This window comes from Ambystoma mexicanum, chromosome 2p (genome assembly GCF_040938575.1).
Source record: "Ambystoma mexicanum isolate Mex_15411 chromosome 2p, UKY_AmexF1_1, whole genome shotgun sequence".
Classification (NCBI taxonomy): Eukaryota; Metazoa; Chordata; class Amphibia; order Caudata; family Ambystomatidae; genus Ambystoma; species Ambystoma mexicanum.
The window spans coordinates 418,892,146-418,911,148 of NC_090923.1; the positions used below are offsets into that span (position 1 = coordinate 418,892,146).

The 19,003-nt window shown below is 46.6% G+C and overlaps 1 protein-coding gene across 3 annotated transcripts in view; it reads right to left on the reverse strand.

The window, feature by feature from the left end:
• ABHD6 (abhydrolase domain containing 6, acylglycerol lipase) overlaps positions 1–19,003 on the reverse strand; it is a 597,080-nt gene that overhangs the window by 312,319 nt on the left and 265,758 nt on the right. For all 3 annotated transcript variants that reach the window (XM_069643773.1, XM_069643772.1, XM_069643774.1), the window contains exon 4: positions 14,783–14,896. In XM_069643773.1, the coding sequence (XP_069499874.1) occupies positions 14,783–14,896 (114 nt within the window). The remainder of the gene's footprint in view (positions 1–14,782; positions 14,897–19,003) is intronic.

Below are 19,003 nucleotides of genomic sequence, written 5' to 3' on the forward strand. Positions count from 1 at the left end.
CCCGAGATGGAGTTCGTTACCCTGCGACCGGCTCAAACTCCACCCATCAGGTGACCCGAAAAGTTGTATATTTTCCACATCCATATTATTGTGCTTTTTTATTGGGTCCTAGATTTTATCAATAATATTTTTTTTAGATATAGATAGCGGTTAGTGGCTTTAATTGGTTAATGATTTGCCAAACATCAACCCCCCCCCCCAACCCCAATTTTAAATTATCCTGAATCACTTAATTTGCAAATATTTGTTTAAGCGATTTACACCTTTGATCTGGTAAGTCTTACAAGTCTGCAAGTCTCGTCTCTAATTGATAGTATATGAAGGTGCTAATTGATAGTATATGAAGGTGTTCTAGTCTTTTAACCTTATTTCACATTTGCTCTCTCTTTTTCTTTCTACTTTAGAAGGCCCAGAAGTAGCTTTCAATTTCACCTCTTATTCAGGCTTCCAGAGTCCCAAATAATATGTATTCCTGCACAGATAATATTGATATTCTATAAAATTAAAAAATCTTGGTTCTCAGCTGTTCAATAAATGAAGCTAGTTTCAGTTTGTCATAGGTCTAATTACATTATTTTGATAGGACTGTGCCTGATCAATGTAATGCAAGAGTTAAAAATGATTTCTGAAATTTCTCCTTAGATTCTGAATTTCTTTGCTTATTAAACAATAATCGATGCACGAGCATTGTTTGTTTCTGGATGAAAACAAAAGGTAAACTTTTTTGGGGATTCATCGCTCACCTAATATATACTAAGTTAAAATATTTAATGATATATTAAAACTGTCTCTCATTGGGCGGATATATTACATAAATGTCTATACTTTTAAGAATTTTGTTTTTTAAAATATTATTAGGGTATTTATTCAGTGTGGACCTAGCTTCGGGAAGCAACAGAGCGCTCTATAATCATAAGGGGAAGAACAACTTTAGGGAGCAATGCACAAAGGGGTGGGGATCAAAAAGGCATAGGAGGGGAATGGTCAGCAATGGATCTTCATTCCTTGATAAGGAGGGTCTTGAACTCCTTCCTGAAATCTAGAAGCGAGGCGGATGTTGATGGGGAGGTGGTTCCAGAGTTTTGGGGCATAGACACAGAAGACCTGTCTTCTGTATTTCTCCGTCATGCACCAGCAGAGTCCAAATCTGCACACGTCCTTATTTCTGGTGTATCATAGGCCTCCAGAGATGCAGAGTTTCTTAGTGAGGTAGTTTGGGGTCTTTAGTTTGACAGCCTTGATGACACAGCAAGATTTGAAGATGATACAGGCTTCTAGTGGGAGCAAGTGCAGTTCAATGAAGGTCGAGGTGATATGGTCGGATTTGTGGAGCTCTTTGTTGACTCGTGCTGCAGCATGCTTGATACATGTCAGGGGGCCATGATAGTCATAGGAAGGTAGTGACCGGTAGGCCTTCCAAAAGGGCACTGAAACCATCCATGTGGGAGAGGACCAAGGCTTGGACAGCAGATCTGAAGTTGTTTTCTGGGATGAAGGACTTGGTTTTCCACACTAAAGAACGTTGGCACCAAGCCATTTGTGTCTTCTTTGCTATGTGCTGTTTGAGGGAGAGGTGTCTGTCGATGTCAAACCAAAGAGACTTGGCATAGATGGCCAGATGGGGTGTAAAGCGCTTGAGGTGCATAGCAGAGAGCCAAGTCTAGATGCATGGGTGTTCAGTGTTGGTCAGCAGTATCAATTCAGTCTTGGAAGGGTTGAGCTTCCGGTAAGCACTGAACATCCACAAGTGGATCAATGAGGGGCAGGCCTTCAGCCAGTGGATGTCTTCGATGGAGGATATCTTGAAGTAGAGCTGTGTGTCATCTGCGTATTGGTGGATGGGGATGTTGCGTGTAGTGGTTCCAAATGGATGTGAAGAAGTAAAGATTGAAGATCACAGGGGAGCGGATGGAATCCATTTGCACAAACTGGTGTCGATTAGCAAGGTACGATTTGAATCAGCCGAGGATGATCTCGCTGATCCCCATGCTGCAAAGTAAATTGTTGGTTAGTGTCTTGTGGCTGCGGAGTTCAAGGCGAACCAGGAGGCAAGGATGGACATCAAAGATTTTAAGGGCATCGCTAATCACATGGATGGTAGCCATTTCTGAAGCTAGAATGGTAGGACTGAAGAGGGTTGTTGGCTTCAATGTATTGAGTGAGCTGCGTGGCTTCTGCTTTCTCAAGGATTTTACCTAGAAAGGGAAGATGAGTGCTAGGGTGGTAGTTGCTGAGGTGGTCAGGGTTCAGTACTGGTTAATTCTATTACAGTTGGCTAATTTCAATGTCCTTAATAAATACTCTAGGAATATTCATTCCTGAATCACCACATTTATTTGGAGACCCAAGAAGGACTGCATTTAATATCAAAAATTGGTGCCTTTAGGAAAGAGGCTGGGAAGAGCCAGACTTCCCTTCAAATATTATAGCCGTTAAGCTAGAGAAACATGAGGTCCTGATCACAGGAGATAATGTTGAGACTAGGGAAATTATCCTACAGGATAGATCTATACATTTGCCAACCCCATTTTTAAAAATAAAATGAAAAGCTTAGACTATGATTATTCATGCAAAAACCTGGCTAAGAATCTGGTGTCAAAGGGCAACAAATCTGGTCCTAATAACACCTTCTCCAACTCTTCCCCACCTCCTGATGTTACCACGCCTCCTTCCAACCATCAGCAGCCCCACCTGCCACCACCAACTCCAGCTCATCCTCCTGGTGGCTCCTTCTCCCTCACTTATCTACAACCCCTTTCTACACTGCAGGAATGAGCCGCAATGTTGGGTACCGAGCCGCAGTTCAACCATTGATATGCCAAGCCAGGTGGCCTAACGAGGATCAGCATTCATGGCAGTTGCCATTGAAAGTAAGCCCATGGACGCTCACACCAGAGAAAATACAACCTGCTAGGGAAGAAAGGCCCAAGTCAATCTTGTAAGGCTAACACGTTTTAATCTCATGCACAGATGAGAGCAACAGCAAAGAACTCTGCTCCCAAGAACTTTCTGCCAAAAAAAGAGGTACAGGCAAAAACATTGTCATAATGACGCAATACATACAGTGAAAACCTGCGCGGCTGATTGGATGGACACTACACAGGTGATCCCTCTATCCATATGGGATGGCAGTTTAATGGTCCCAGTCAGTCCATCTTCCATCATGTGGGTGCTGCGGGGCTCATCTTCTCACGTCGAAGGTCAAACAACAAATTAATCCTACTATACAGCTTGTTTATCACTCATACCATGCACTCGACAGGCATCAAAACAGACACACATGAGGTTCCAGGGCACTCCAACCTTCATATTTCACTCACTCCCTCCCTCCGAGCCATCTGGCTCCAAGGTGTCCTCCCTCGTTTTGAACTATAATGTATCCCTCCCAGCACCTTGCAATACAAATCACACGATTGTCGCTGCAACGATACATACCGTCCAGGCTCTTTGAACAACTCAGGACTTGTTACTTTGGGGTTGATGGTCAAAGGGCACCAGGTGTCTTGGAATCCGGGGAGCTTAGGGTTTAGTCAGTTATATGTGCTATAACTCGTGATCACTCTGGAATGGGCCGACTCATGCTTTGGCCAAAGTGAGATAACCTGCCCACCAGGTGCCGGCCTCTAATCACGGCGTCGTAGAGCACATTCCTTTTGGGTGAAAGACATCTTCGCAACACTTTCAAGAACAATGGACAAACAGTGTGGCGGGTGGGGCGTGAACAGTCCTCATGGGAGCTCGGGCATGACTGGAATGCCGTGGATTCGGGCCTAGTCCATGCAATGCCGCCTTTACTGTGCTTACAGTGCAAGCCTTTGCTTCTTCCTAGGAATATTAACATCTATGTAAAATAGCGATGCCTCCTGCGCCTTGGGCTGAACCATATGAATATGCTATATTTGATGATGTTAGCATGGGGTCCTACTGGACGGGAAAGCACCCCTACTGACCCCTCTCCACCCTGGTTCATTACAATGCCTTGCATGCATCTCGCCTTACTTTAAAGCGCCTAGGGGGCGCAGGGATGGGGCTGTCCCCTTCCCAACACCATGTCTGAGTAGAACTACTCCTGGTCCTCTGTAGACTGGTTGCATGCAGAGGAAAGAAGGGAAGTGGGAAAGGGAGACAGCACAGCACCAGTGCCCACCTCCCCAGGAGCTGTATGAAAGAGGAGGAGTCGAACAGTTTTCCTTACATGGTGTTGGCTGTTTTGTTGGTGTGTCCTTGCACGAAGTGGCCACTTGGTGTTGTAATGCGACTCCCCTGGACTGTTTCTGAGCTTGCCTGACTTAGTATTATCTAGGTATTCCAGCCTGCTCCCCCTGCTACTGACGTTTTGTATTTTAGATTTATTAAATGTGGCCTCCCTCCCTAGTTTTGACATCTAAGTTTATGTGATGGGGTGGCTTGCTTCAGTCCTATAATGTTCACATGATAGCTTGACTTTCTCTGGTTAATCAAATAATGTTCTTGCTTTTATGGTTTCTCTTGGTTTTTTTCCCTACATGTATTTATGTCATCATTTCATTATTATTTACCAAGTCACACATTTTTTGTAAAGCACTATAGTGTGAAGTGCTATAGAAGCAAAAAAATAAAAAAACAAGCAAACATTCAGATGCCAGTTAATATCTCCATTCTACTAGTAGATCATCTCTTGAAATAAAAAGTACCCATGTAATGACACATTACTGAGCCACGTTAGGGTCATATCTCACATTCACCTATTTTATGTGGATTACAAAGAAATGACCAAAAGGTCAAATACCAGTTATCTATAGTGTCAAAAGAGAAATATTGTGCCTCCTATTGCAATAAATATATGTATATTGGCCTACGCCAAGCTGCTCGAAAGTTGCTTGCAAAAGAATCCGTGTTGCAAGGTCCTGACCTTAAAATCAACGTAAGCCGCCATTTTAGGTCAATCTGCCATTTTAGGATTCGCTTTATAAAGTCACCCTGCGAGTTAAAATGGTGGACGATGTCATTCCAAAATACAACATGGCCATCTTGACCTCTGTACATAGCTAATATGTAACTTGCCTGCAGGCCACTTGTTGAGGTCGTGAACTGAGACCTTGTCCTTCGTTGACTTGTGTGTAAGGGATTACTCGTGTAAAGAAACTAATCCACGAGTATACTATAAAAACAATGTATTCAAATACTGAACATAGAACACTTGTTTAACCACATTGTATTAATGTTTAAGAAGCCTAACATGGAAAATCCCAGAATACACAGTTGCTGTATAGGCTTGTTGATATATGTATTAAAAGCCAACCAGTTATATGCGGTTGTTCGAGACTTCGCATGAACCCTAGATCGGTGATGTATTAAGTGGAATATTAACCCGAAGTGGGGCTGGACATCGTGCTCACAAAATGTATAAAAAGCCAATGCATTCTAATGTACAGCGTCTTTCACTGAACACACTGAACCACGCTGGAGTTCGTTGTGTTGTACTGAGGGCCGATAGCTATCTGATTTTGCTCTGTTTTTGTAACTGGATTCAGTATAAAATAAAGTACTTTGTATGTTCCTTTGTAACCCGTGTTCGGTGTATTTCCTTTTGGGGTACTCAGGCTCGATATTTTGATTTTGTTTTCACAGTTGGTGCCCGAATAGGGACCCTCAAGATTGATCCTGGATTGTTGAAGGTTGACACACGCTATCGGACCGGGATCGGACGGTGTGACAAAAAGGGGCCCCACTGAACGAGACGCGACACCTCAGCAGCGCTGCACGACCCGATCCCAGGACGATTAGCTTGTGGTCCGAGATGGCATCTTGACGAGGGTCCACTTAACGAGGTGGGCAGATTTGCCAAAATCACCATACACGAGGTAAGATTAGTTAGGTAAGATTCTTTGAAATCCGATCGGACCTCCTTAGGTTTGTTCAGGCGAGTCGTGACCCGACTCTTAATTCAACCCTGAAAATTTGAATTTGGCGCAGACACAATTATTGACCAGGTAACACCAATAATTTGATATGCCTGGGAAATTGTCTACCTGCTTCAGGGCGTTGTTCCGCAGTGAATTTGGAATTTAGCCGTCCGGCACCACAGGAGGGGTAGCCGGCATGTACTATGTACTCTAAGCATGGCATTGGAAGTATAGTATTTAATGACATTTGGCACAGACAAACCAGACATGCCTCTGAACTCCACTGGCCAATCAATGGTAGTTTTGGAATCCCTCGTATTGAGTATTTAGAGTCAATTCTATTAAAGAAAAAGGCTAGACCTGCAGCATTTGATGTTTTGCAAAATTGGAAAAAAGAAGCGTTGCAACAACTTAAAAGTAGAGAAAAGCATGCGCGCCATCATAAGACGAACGCCGAAAAAGCATTATTGTATGACCAAGATAAACAGTCTGAATCGACTAGGAATATGGATAGGGCTTTCTCACTTGGAATTCAAAAAATATATCCTTCCAAAGACCTCCATGCTTCCGATGAATTCATAGATAAATTGTTAAATGAACGAAGGCCTGGTGCCTCTGCGCCATTTCCGTATGTTCCTCTTCCTGCTGCTTTGCCTCTCCCTCCCGTTATTCCTGCTCTACCTGCTGTTGTTCCCGTTGTTCCTGCTCCTCCTAATGTTCCCCTTCCTCCAGCTCCTCCACCTCTTCTTATCACACCAGTTACAGTACCTCCATTGAATTTGCCTGCTCCCTCTCTTCCAAGTGGTCCTGAGCCGCTTGTAATCGATCGAGGTGCAGAGTCAAAGGTTGTCACTTGCAATACTGTACCACCGGAGAAGGAACGTGAGATAATTGCATGGGCTAAGTATTGTATGGGGAAGGATGATCAAGCTAATGTTTTTGCCACACTTTGTAATATGGATAATTTTCCTGAGAAAAATGTTTTTATTGAAGGTTTAGGGATTCAGTTATGTGTAATGTGGGGAAAGTTAAAATAATACAGATCTCCCGCAAGGGTTAAGGGATCTAAATACTTTAGCGTTTTCTAGAGACACTGTGGAGAAAGTAAATGAGCATGTCGAGAGGTTATTTGGGTATAGAAAGGAGTTAGAAAAGTTGCAGAATGAGGATGACGAGGAGGAAAGAATGTATGTACAGAAACGGTTCCTTCCTTGTCGTAAATCGATATCTGAGGAAGCACGAATTTGTACGAAGGACACGCTTAGATGGATTTCGGATATGTCGATAACTCCAGTTGAAGTATATGACACATAGTCAGTATACACCAGAAATGCAGAGGAAAGTGATACAGGTAATGATAGAGTACCTACAGGATGATTGTGTAAAAAGAAAGATTAGTTGTCCCACAGAGTTATTGAGTATTTACAAGAGAGCTTTTTCACTTGACACTTCTTCGACTGCTTTAGCGCTCGATTTAGCTCTGCTGCTTAGTAAGCGTTCGGAGTCACCTACTTCTCAGTTGCCTATGAGAGAGGTTCCTCCGACATTTGTCCCAAAGGTTGAGATTGCGGCTGATGTTGCACGAAATAGTCGCTGTTGACATTCCTGCACATTATGTATCGCAGTTCGTTCACGTCCCGTTCTCAAGACAGGAAGTGAACACTATTAGGCAATCTATTCCTGATATTAGGAAAAATCCGACAGGATTCTATAAAGAAATGGAGTCCGTCTTGCAATCCTCAGTATTCACCTTAGGCGATATCTATTTGTTATTCCCTGTACTCCTGTCCGTAGATTTGTGGAAGCAAGTTAGAACTATAGACGACGTGCCAGGGTTGGGAGATACATGGGTAAATATAACTATACTCGATGGAGAAAGGCCAGCTGGTGAAAGACCGCCACAGGTGATATTACCTTTGCCTGATAGAATCATTGCTAAATTGAAAACCATAATTCCAGAGAAAAGAATTATATGGGACAAACTTACGGCCCGTGTCCAAGGAAAGTCTGAGGGTGCTACCGAGTTCTTTAATCGGTTCGAACAGGTATTCTCGGATTTCAGTGGACAAGACCTAGGCACAGAGTCTGGGAAAAGGTTATTTGTGGACAAATTTGTGCGTGGATTGCTGCTTGACATCCAGTCACAAATTATGTCTTCTGAGAGCGCTTGGCAGGCGAAATCACAATCAGAAGTACTGCACATGGCTAAGTACTACGAGAACCGTGTCAATAATGAAAAAGAGTTGAAAAACGAAAAGGTGATTTGAAAACTAAAGTGCTATTGCAGCAAATTGTTAGAGGCCTCAGAGGGGGTAGTTCTCAGATTAGAGGTCAGTATGTCCGCAAGGGAATGTGCCCTTGGGTCCTGTGAACATTAACCAGTGTGCCTATTGTCGTCAAGAGGGTCATTGGCGAGCACAATGCCCCGTCCTTCAACAAAGGTCAAATAACACATTCGGAAATATGGGTAGACGATCCAGAGGTCACCCGGGTGTAGGGGGCCCTGGTAGAGGTCAGTTTACACAGGATCCTCAGCAACCTTTCTCACAGGATAATCAGATATCGAGTGTGGACACCAGGAACATATTTGATCATCCTTCCGCTGCATATTTATCTGAAGAGCTTCCTTTTGATGACATTCTGTTTCGTTAGGATTGCCCGAAGCAGGGTTTGGAACCTACACCTATTCCCGTCAATCAGAATGGTCCCTACGTTGAAATGGTGGTGGGAAATAGGAAACATCAGTTTTTTATAGACACTGAAGCACAGAAGTGTTCCATTGATCATTCACGGGTTCCAAACATTCTACTGTCAGGGCAAACCAATGTTTCTGTAGGGTTTTCTGGCACACCAGTTTGTCCGGTTTCTTCGCCGGTACCCATTTCTTTGGGTCCCTTTACGGACCACTGTCCATTTCTGTTGACTTCGAATTGTGGAGAGAACTTGCTGGGGTTGAATCTGTTAAAAGAATTAAATGCAGTGATTCATTGTTCTTCTGATGGAGTGCGCTTGACTATTTCACCACAGCAATTTTCTGTCTCGCAATTCTTGACTAGACCTTTGCCGCCAGAATTCATTAATGTACCAGAGAGCTTGTGGGCTGTCGACGACAATGATGTCGGTATTTTACAGATTGAAATTGTTAAGATAGTTTTGAAACACGGAATTGAGCTGCCACGCATTCCCCAGTATAAGATTTCAGTTGAGGGCGAGCGAGCTTTGAAATGCATTGTTTCCGATTTTGTGCATCGCGGGGTGATTGAAGAAATTTTAAGAAGTTTGTGTAATAGTCCGATTTTACCCATGTACAAGAAAGGCGATAATGCAATTCCATTCCGTTTCATAATTGATTTACGTGCCATTAATAAAGTCGTCGCTCCACAATTTCCAATTGTGCCTGATGTGACGACAATCCTAACCATGATTCCAGCTACAGCTACTTACTTTAGTGTGGTGGATCTAAAGAATGCTTTCTTTAGTATTCCTATACACAAGGATAGTAGATACTTGTTCGCATTCACCTTAGGGGGACGCTCGTTCACATTTACTCGTGCACCACAAGGGTACACAGAGAGTCCTAGTATTTATAGTAGGGCTTTGAAAGAACAACTTGATACCCTTGAATTGCCCTCTACCTGTACATTGCTTCAGTACGTTGATGACTTGCTTTTAGCTGCTGACTCTGAGAGCGCCGGTAAGGAGGGCACTGTGTTATTGCTTATCCACCTAGCTAAGCATGGTCACAAAGCTTTGCTTAAAAAATTTTAAATATTGTTGCCAGGAGGTTGCCTATTTAGGCTATCTCCTGTCAAAGGAGGGAAGAAGATTGACACCTGAAAGAATAAAAACACATTTCTGGCATGTCTGTCCCAAATACACAGAAGGAAGTTAGAGCCTTGATAGGTATGGCTTCTTACTGCAGGTTGTGGATCCCAAATTTTTCACTAGTGATCAAACCGATGTTGGCTTTGACGAAGAAGGGCATTTCTTCACCATTGCCATGGAACGCGGAACACCAGCAATCGTTTGACTGCTTAACACTGCATTATGCTCTGCACCAGTTTTGGCACACCAAACTATGAAAAGGCCTTTGTGTTTGTGCATGAATGTGATGGATGTGCTTTGGCTATATTAACGCAGGAACATGGAGGGAAGAATAGGCCGTGAGGTTACTCTTCTTCCGCCCTTGATCCTGTAGCATGCGCTTTGCCAAGATGTTTGCGAGCTGTCGCTGCTGCTGCTGCGTCTGTAAAACAGAGTGAGGGAATGGTCCTAGGCCATGATCTAACCCTGATGGTGCCTCACTCTGTAGATGTTATACTGAACTGAAGTCAAACGCAACACCTCACTTCTGCACGGTTGACAAGATATGAATTGATCTTGTTTGCTCCTCACATTCAAATTAAGAGGTGTTGTATTCTTAATCCGGCTGAACTCCTACCTTTCCTGCAAGATACTACTTGCGGCGATGAAGAGTCACATGATTGTTTGTATACTACCGAACAAGTGACAAAGGGTAGAACTGATTTGAAAGACACCCCTTTGGATAATCCGCAAGGAGAACTGTTCTGTGATGGCTCCTGCTTCAAACTTCCGGATGGTACATCCACAGCTGCTTATGCAATCACCACATTAAGCACGGTTGTAGAAACTAAGAGAATCACGCATAATTCTGTGCAGGCCGCAGAGATTATAGCATTGACCCGAGCTTGTGAACTTTCGGAAGGGCTTGCAGTAAATATATATAGTGATAGTCAGTATGCCTTTGGGGTGGTTCACAACTTTGGTCAGAAAGAGGGTTCCTAACTTCACATGGCACCAAAATCCAACATGGCTCCCCAATAGTACAACTACTCTCAGCGCTTGCGCTCCCTACTCAGTTAGCAGTTATGAAATGTGCAGCACATCGAAAGGTTACAGATGATATAGGGAAAGGGAATGCTTTCGCTGATCAGATAGCTAGACTAACTGCTACCGATCTCCATACGGAGATGTATGTTTCAAGGGAGACTGTAAATGCTTATGCAATGGATGAGGGTGTTGGGTCCGTACGGGATATCCAAGCTTATACCATGTTAGAAGAATCCAAAAGGTGGGCTGAAGGCTTGGGGAAACTTGACGATGACAGGTGTTGGGTGGATATAGTGGAAGGGAAATGGCTACTCCCTGACGCATATGTAATGATGATGGTCATCATGGCCCATGGTCCTACGCATGTATGTGCCCAGAAGATGACAAAAATGTTAGAGAAAGTTTGGGTAAATGACAAAATTTCGAAAATTGCCCAGCGCTACGTCCAGGATTGCATGATTTGCCTACAACATAATATGTGGGAAAGGGGACAGTAACTCCAAGGGGAAGTTTTGGGCCACCCTCTGTCCCCTTCGAAGTGATCCACTTTGACTTTATTGAAATGGAACGATGTGATAATAAAAAATATGTGCTGGTGGCTATCTGTGCTTTTAATAAATGGGTTGAGGCTTTCCCTGTTAAAGATGCTACAGCCATGACTACTGCAAAAATCATGTTAAGGGAATACTTCCCGCGGTTCGGGCTACCAAGAGTTATCTGGTCGGACAATGGCCCACATTTTGTCACTGCTGTAATTTTGCAGATATGTACGGCATTACGAATTGACAAACGGTTCCATTCGGCCAGACATGCTCAGAACGCCGGACTAGTAGAAAGACAACGGTATCATTAAGAATAAGCTCGCTAAGACGTGTGCCGGCACCAAACTAAAATGGCCGGACGCCTTACCGATCGTGCTGTTATCCATGCGTACAACCCCTCAAACTAAGACTGGGCTCTCTCCATTTGAGGTGGTAATGGGGAGACCTGCCAATATTTGGAACCTTCCTAAATGCAATTCATTGAGAAATGTTGAAAATGTATTACTTTCAGATTATTGCAGCCAGTTGACTAAAAACCTGTATTTGATTTATCACCAGGTACGAGAAGCTTTGCCTGTGCGATACGAGGGCCCGGGCCACAGCATACGGCCTGGAAGCTGGGTGCTCGTCAAAGCATTCAAGCGCTCTTCTTGCCTTGTTCCTCGCTGGCGTGGGCCGTTCCAAGTCCGGTTGGTCACCCAAACAGCGATGCGGGTCTGTGGGAGAAAGAACTGGTTCCACGCGTCTCACGTCAAGAAACTTCCTCACCCTGTGCCACACGTTACAGAAGAAACAGAACCCCTCGCTGATACTGCAACCAATGATCCCAAAGCAGTAAGTAGCACTGAGAGCGTGTCGGAGAATCTCTCTGAGCCCGTGAGGCTTGGGGAAGCTGCCATTTTGTCTCCACACTCTCCAAAAGTTTTGCATCCGGAAACTGCTATTTCAAATTCAGCATCTTCACTTGTTTCCGACACGTTGCTTCCAACAGGAAGGGACGACATATTGTTTCCAGATCAATCAGTACCGGGAAAGGATAGGTACAATCTACGTCAAAGAAAATAGACTTACGGCACGGTTCGGCTGTGTATTTTAAGAAGAAAAGGGTAATCGAGGGCTTGTTTTTGCCCAAATTTGAGAAAGGGAATTCTGTTGGCTAGGGTTGTGGAAGGACTAAGAAGTCGCTCGACCGGGAGGTCGCCAGCAACAAACATTCGGGTATCCGTTTGAAGACTACAATGCCTGCTACCGCTAACGCTCGTATGGGACTTGTATAGAAGGGGGTGACCAACCGGGACAATGGACAAAATGCCTGGGCCCCGAAAATGTATTGCTGTGTTTTTATAATGATATTTGGGTTTATAATAGTCACTGTCTTAGGATTGTGGTACCTTGAGGAAACGCATCCTTTAGAATCCTTGTTGCCCACTGAAAGTATACCTGCTGTTCCTACTCCCTTTGTACATTTGCATACTCTGTTCCCTAGGTACTCCCAGCATAGACAAAGGTACCACAATAATACTCTACTACTTATCATGAATGTTACGCATGCCATTTTTAATAAGTCTAACTGTTGGGTCTGCTCACATTTACCGCAACACGGGGATAAGGGGCTAGGTTGGTATATTCATCCTTTACCTTTGACAACTGCTTGCTATGCTTCTGTTAGAGCACTGTTCTTTGGCCGAGGGAATGATAGCATCTCAGGGAACTTTGATGGCACCAATTTGAATAGTTTTGAGAAACGTGTTTTGACTCCCCTGGGATGCTCGCTTTTCGCAAACAGCAGTAAACCTAACGTTGCTTCTATTAGACCTTCTGATAAACTGTCTCATCCTTTCCAATCTTTGATTTCCTTTAAGATGGCTCCAATAGGCAATAAGGGTGCCATGCCTCCTTCTTACACTGTTAATCATAGCCCCGAATCCGTTTCTTTTTGCATACATAGGAATGGAACTCAGTCAATGGGAGATTTTCTAGGTTGTGCCAACGTTGCAAATTTGACTGGGGAAAACAGACCTTTGTATGCAAGCAAACCTGTCTACTTTGTCTGCGGTAATGTAGCATTCCCATGGTTGCCCAGGGATTGGCAGGGCACCTTTTATTTAGGGATCCTGTTACCTGGGGTGTTTATAGCTAGTACAAAAGAAGTTTCAAAGGCTCGTCCACGGCGGGACGAGAATGGTGACACCCCAGCACAAATCTTGGGAGATAAAACTAAGTCAGTTGTGCCATTTTGGGGGCAGATAGCGAATTCAGAAGATATCAGAAAACTAGCGAGAGTACTGGAGAGAACCATCAACCGGACCACGGACATACTCTATAATATGATGTTAGAACAGAAGGCGATAAGACTAGTGGCACTTCAAAACCGGATGGCATTAGATGTCATTCTGGCTGACGTGGTGGAGTGTGTAAATTAGTGGGGTCCGCTTGCTGTGTTTTCGTACCAGATTCCTCCCCAACTATCTTCAAGGCAATACAGAATCTGCACGTCCTTAGTTCAGAAGTGCATGTTCCCGAGGGAAACTGTGATCTTAGCGCTTGGTTCTGGGACTTGTACATAGCTAATATGTAACTTGCCTGCAGGCCACTTGTTGAGGTCGTGAACTGAGACCTTGTCCTTCGTTGACTTGTGTGTAAGGGATTACTCGTGTAAAGAAACTAATCCACGAGTTTACTATAAAAACAATGTATTCATATACTGAACATAGAACACTTGTTTACACACATTGTATTAATGTTTGAGAAGACTAACATGGAAAATCCCAGAATACACAGTTGCTGTATAGGCTTGTTGATACATGTATTAAAAGCCAACCAGTTATATGCGGTTGTTCGAGACTTGGCATGAACCCTAGATCGGTGATGTATTAAGTGGAATATTAACCCGAAGTGGGGCTGGACATCGTGCTCACAAAATGTATAAAAAGCCAATGCATTCTAATGTACAGCGTCTTTCACTGAACACACTGAACCACGCTGGAGTTCGTTGTGTTGTACTGAGGGCCGATAGCTATCTGATTTTGCTCTGTTTTTGTAACTGGATTCAGTATAAAATAAAGTACTTTGTATGTTCCTTTGTAACCCGTGTTCGGTGTATTTCCTTTTGGGGTACTCAGCCTCGATATTTTGATTTTGTTTTCACAATAGGACACTAATAAATAAGTGCCTGGAAGTGATGACCACTTTTAATATGACCGAGTACAGATTAATGAGAGATCCGTTGTACTTCAGTCTATTAAGGTGTGCATTGTGGATAGGCCAACACCCCTCCTCTGATCATATTTATTAAGGAGGGCAGCTTTGCTGGGATCCTGGCTTCTCATCCAGAGATTCCCAGAACAGTTATCAAAACTAACCCCACACATCCTGCCCTGCTATTGGGTAGCATAAGCTCCACATGCCTCTTAGACAGCGAGTACAAAAGGAACATTCTTAAGATCACATGTGAATAAAAAGGCAAAACATCAAATTTACACAACTTTACTAATTGACTCCTACCTGGTGTATCCTTTTCACCTGCCCATCTACTGAGTAATCATCTAGACATGAGCGTGTGGTGCCTTCATGACCAGGCATGTCAACACAGATCAGGTGCATGTTCTTTGGTAGAAACTGGAGAAAAAAAAACACAAACAGTGTCATTGAAATAACATAAAATACATTTCTTTTAGACAAAGCAAAGACCATGAAGTTTACAGGTCATCACCACATTCCCAACATGAACTCTCCAATACAACATGGTAATTAAAATGTTACAGGCAAGATTTTAAAGCAACCTTCTTATAATCAAAGGCTTTCTCTCAAATCCAGAGAAAGGGGACGCTGTTGAACAGCCGAGGAAAATGGCTGCCTAGCTGGTGAGCTCCCTCTTGGCCCACCAGAATCTGTTGGATACCGGCGCCAATCTGTACTTTTGTCTGAAGAAATTGCCACGTTCCCACCTCCTGCATCCTCCTGGTTAAGTGGCCGAAACTTGGGAATAAATCGGCGTTTGGAACCGGCACAACGAACGTTTGGAAACTGCGGCGCAGTGCGGCTTCCTCGCAGACCTTGAGCGCGCCCACCCGCGGCCCTAGCTACGCCCGGCTCCTGAGGAGCTCCCCGGCCTGCCCCTGGGGCGCCGCCGCCTGCGGGCCTCCGGCGCTACTCCGTTGCCTGGGGAGATCGGCTTCCCGATCCCCTGCTGAAGCCCTGGGGTGCGGGCTTGGACACAGGCGCTACTTGCCTGCGGCTGGTCCCCGGGCCTGGGCAACCGGGCCGGTGGCTGCCTGGACTGTGTGGTGGCCAACCGGCTTATACTCCTGTGGGCTGGGCTGGAGCCCCCCTGATCCAACACGTGATCGCGGCCCCCCCTGTCCCGCGGAGCGGGGGCTGCTTGCACTGTACTGCGCTGTCCCCCTGGATGAGGATTGGCTCCCGACATTGCTCGCCTGCGGCCGGCTGCGGCGCCTGGGGATGGCGGCAGGGGACGGCCGGTCGGCTGCTGCGGGCTGGGCTGGACCCCCCCCACGCCCACACACAGCCACGGCTCCCCCGTCCTGTGGAACGGGGACCGCTTGAACGGCGTGGTGCCTCGGCATCCGACGCCGGTGGAGCCGCCATCATCGCCCCATAGGCGGCGGCGCTTTTGCGGACACTGGGCGCTGCCCCCCCCGCGGTCCTCCTCGGTCTCCATCGGGGGCCCTCTGGCGCGGCCCTGCTGACATGCCTGGCACCAGACCGCGGGGTTCGGCTGCGCCCCATCGCTGCACTGGCCCCAGACTTGGGCCTGACCAGTGGGGCGAGGTGCGGCCCTTTGGGAAGGAAACTCTGCGCAGGAGAAAACAGATCCGGCCGCCCTGGAAAACGCGAGGTGGGTGCTCAGAACTGACTGATATTCTCTCCTTCAGCCCCCTCAGGCCCATGCGTCTCCATTTCAGCCGAGGTGTTTCCGTGAGGGCCCTCCTGGGCCCCGCCCAGCTCTCTCCCCCCCCCCCCCCCCCCGAGGCATCCACCACCCGAGGACCCCTTCCCAGGAACAGTGGTTCCCATCACCCCTTGGAGCGGCAGGGGTACAGGCAGATGTCGCCCATGAGACTCCACATAATCGTGAACCGAAGCCTGTATGCGGCACCATCACTGCTCCTGCAGGGGGTAACTGGAAGCTGAGCCCCCCACCTAACAACGTTCCTAGCGGAACGCTGCAGCATTTCCCGAGCCTGTAGGGGACTCGTCTGTCTCACCAATGGCTCATAGCCCTGTGTACCCGGGCACTATCCAAGGAGACGCTCTCCATACACGGCTGTTGGCCCTTCCTGTCTGGTCTCCCCACGGCCCCCTAGACTGCGACAGGCTCACCATCGCTGCCTTGCTACGAACTGCCGCCTCTCCTCGCACACCGCAACCACCGCCCCTACTGCCATCCTCTCTTCCAGGGGACATCCCCGGGCCACTGTCGATCCTAACTGACCAGGCATTATCATTCACGGTTGCGATGCCCGGCAAGGCGCGAGGTAACGACAAAGTAGGGGCCATGGACAAGTTCACCAAGATGGCGCCTAGAGCGGATCAGGCATCGTCCGCTGAGACACAGGAGAGAGACGAAGACCTGCCTACCCCCCTACAATCAGACCTATCCGCGATGATGGAATCTATGGCCAAGAACTTCGCTGCTTTTCATGAAAAGCTGGACGACATTAACGCAAATGTTGCCTCGTTGAAGGCGAAAATCGACCACCATGGGACCAGGATTACCGAGGCGGAGCAGAGAATAGGCACTAATGAGGACAACGTTCATACACTACAAAACACAGTTGCTGATCTTGTCCGTGACATGAAACAGGTCAAAGCTAAGTGCGACGACCTTGAATCGAGGTCCCGAGAAATAACATTCGTATAGTAGGGGTTCCTGAATCTGCGCTGAAGGGTCGCATGGAGCTGGCAGTAGAACAACTCATCAGAGACCTCCTTGGGAATCCAGAGCTCTCCCCTTTCTTTACAGTGGAAAGGGTACACCGCTCCCTGGCACCTCGGCCGAAACCGGGAGACTTTCCCAGGCCAATAATAGCAAAATTATTGAGTTAAAGACAGAGACCATATTCTCCGTTTGGCCGGGGAGAAGGGGACTCGCAGATCATCAGGATATTCCTGGATTTCCCGGTGGGCGTCCAGGCGGAGAGGAGACAATTTGGTGGGGTGAAGAAAATGTTGAGAGAAAGGAACATTGAGTACGCGATGCTGTTCCCTGCTCACCTGAAATTCACCTATCGCAACAAACTCTACTTTTTCACGGTCCCGCAAAAGGCTGTCAAGTTCATTGAAGCGCAGATCCCACTGGTGGCTCCCCCGGAGGAGCGGATAGACGATGACTGATCTCAGAACTCATGTGCTCCTCTGTGGATCCCAGAAGTCATGGTGGTTTACCTTCGGCCTCCCTTTTGGGCTCAGAGCTTCCCCTTGTGGTCCCGCAGGGGCCTAGTCTGGCCTACCATCACCGTGGTGGGCACGCAACTCCTCTGGGGGAAGCAACCGGAGTTCACTTAACTAGAACACCATGCACAGGACCCTTATTATGCAGAGCTAAGTGTCACTACTGTACTCTGGCTAAGGCAGTTCAAGCCATGATTTTGCTATTCTGGAACAGGTATATCCTTGCTTTGTAACCTAAGTTTTTTTAGCCGAATCCACACATTTAATGATGTAACATTCACATAAGCATTAATGTATGTGGGCCGGATGGCAGCGGCAGCCCCCATTGCGACTGCAATGCCCCCCAGGGCGAAGGGTTTGTGTTTAGGCCCCTGTTGGGCTGTTTCTCAGGTGTTGCCAGGTTGGGGTTGGCAAACGGCTGATTGTTTCAAGGGAGGGTATCTCTACACTGCTAGGTTCTGCATTGCGGTGAGGGTGGGGCGGGCGAGTTGAGGGGAGTTATACACAAAATGGCAGGTTGGTTGCGACTGGTTTTACAGAGGGGCGCTTTAACGCCACTACAGTGCATATTTGGGCAGGGTCTTGGAGGTTAAGATCCCCCGACGCACGCTCTCGGATCATTCCCCTGTACTGATGCAGATCCGATTGGGTAGCACACTGTTGACCCCGTCCCCCCTGGCGCTTCAAGGCGGAAGCCCGGTCTGATATCGTCTTCAAGGCTGAGATCCTGGCGGATATCAATGCTTTTTTTTTTTTACACTAACAGCACGGCCGATACACCCGAGGGGACTCGCTGGGAGGCATTTAAAGTGTACATTAGGGGGATGTGTATCTCCAGGGAAGCAGGGGTCCTCAAGTCCATAAAACAGGCCCTAAACAACTCTGAAACCAACCTCAAAACCCTAGAACGAGTACGTCTCCAAACCCACTCCTGCAATCCTTGCTAAGATTAGAACAGAACTGGAACAATTTGAGTCGCACGCCTTGAGTGAGGTGCGGTATCTTGCTCGCCCTATAGCAGCCCGCAGATATGGGGAGGGCGACAGACCGGGCAGAACCCTGGCCAGGCTGGTACGGATAGAGGGCAGCAGGACCAGAATTGCCAGCATAATTGACGAAAGGGGTGTAAGACACTGGGCAGATCAGGCCTTCCTAGACACCTTCGCCAGTTTCTACGCCATGCTATATGGTCCCCAGCCCGAACACACTGCCCAAGACCTGGATGACTTGCTGGAGAACATTCCTATGACCCTTATCTCTCAAAACACCAGGGACTGCCTCGAAGCCCCGTTCACCTTGGACGAGATAGTC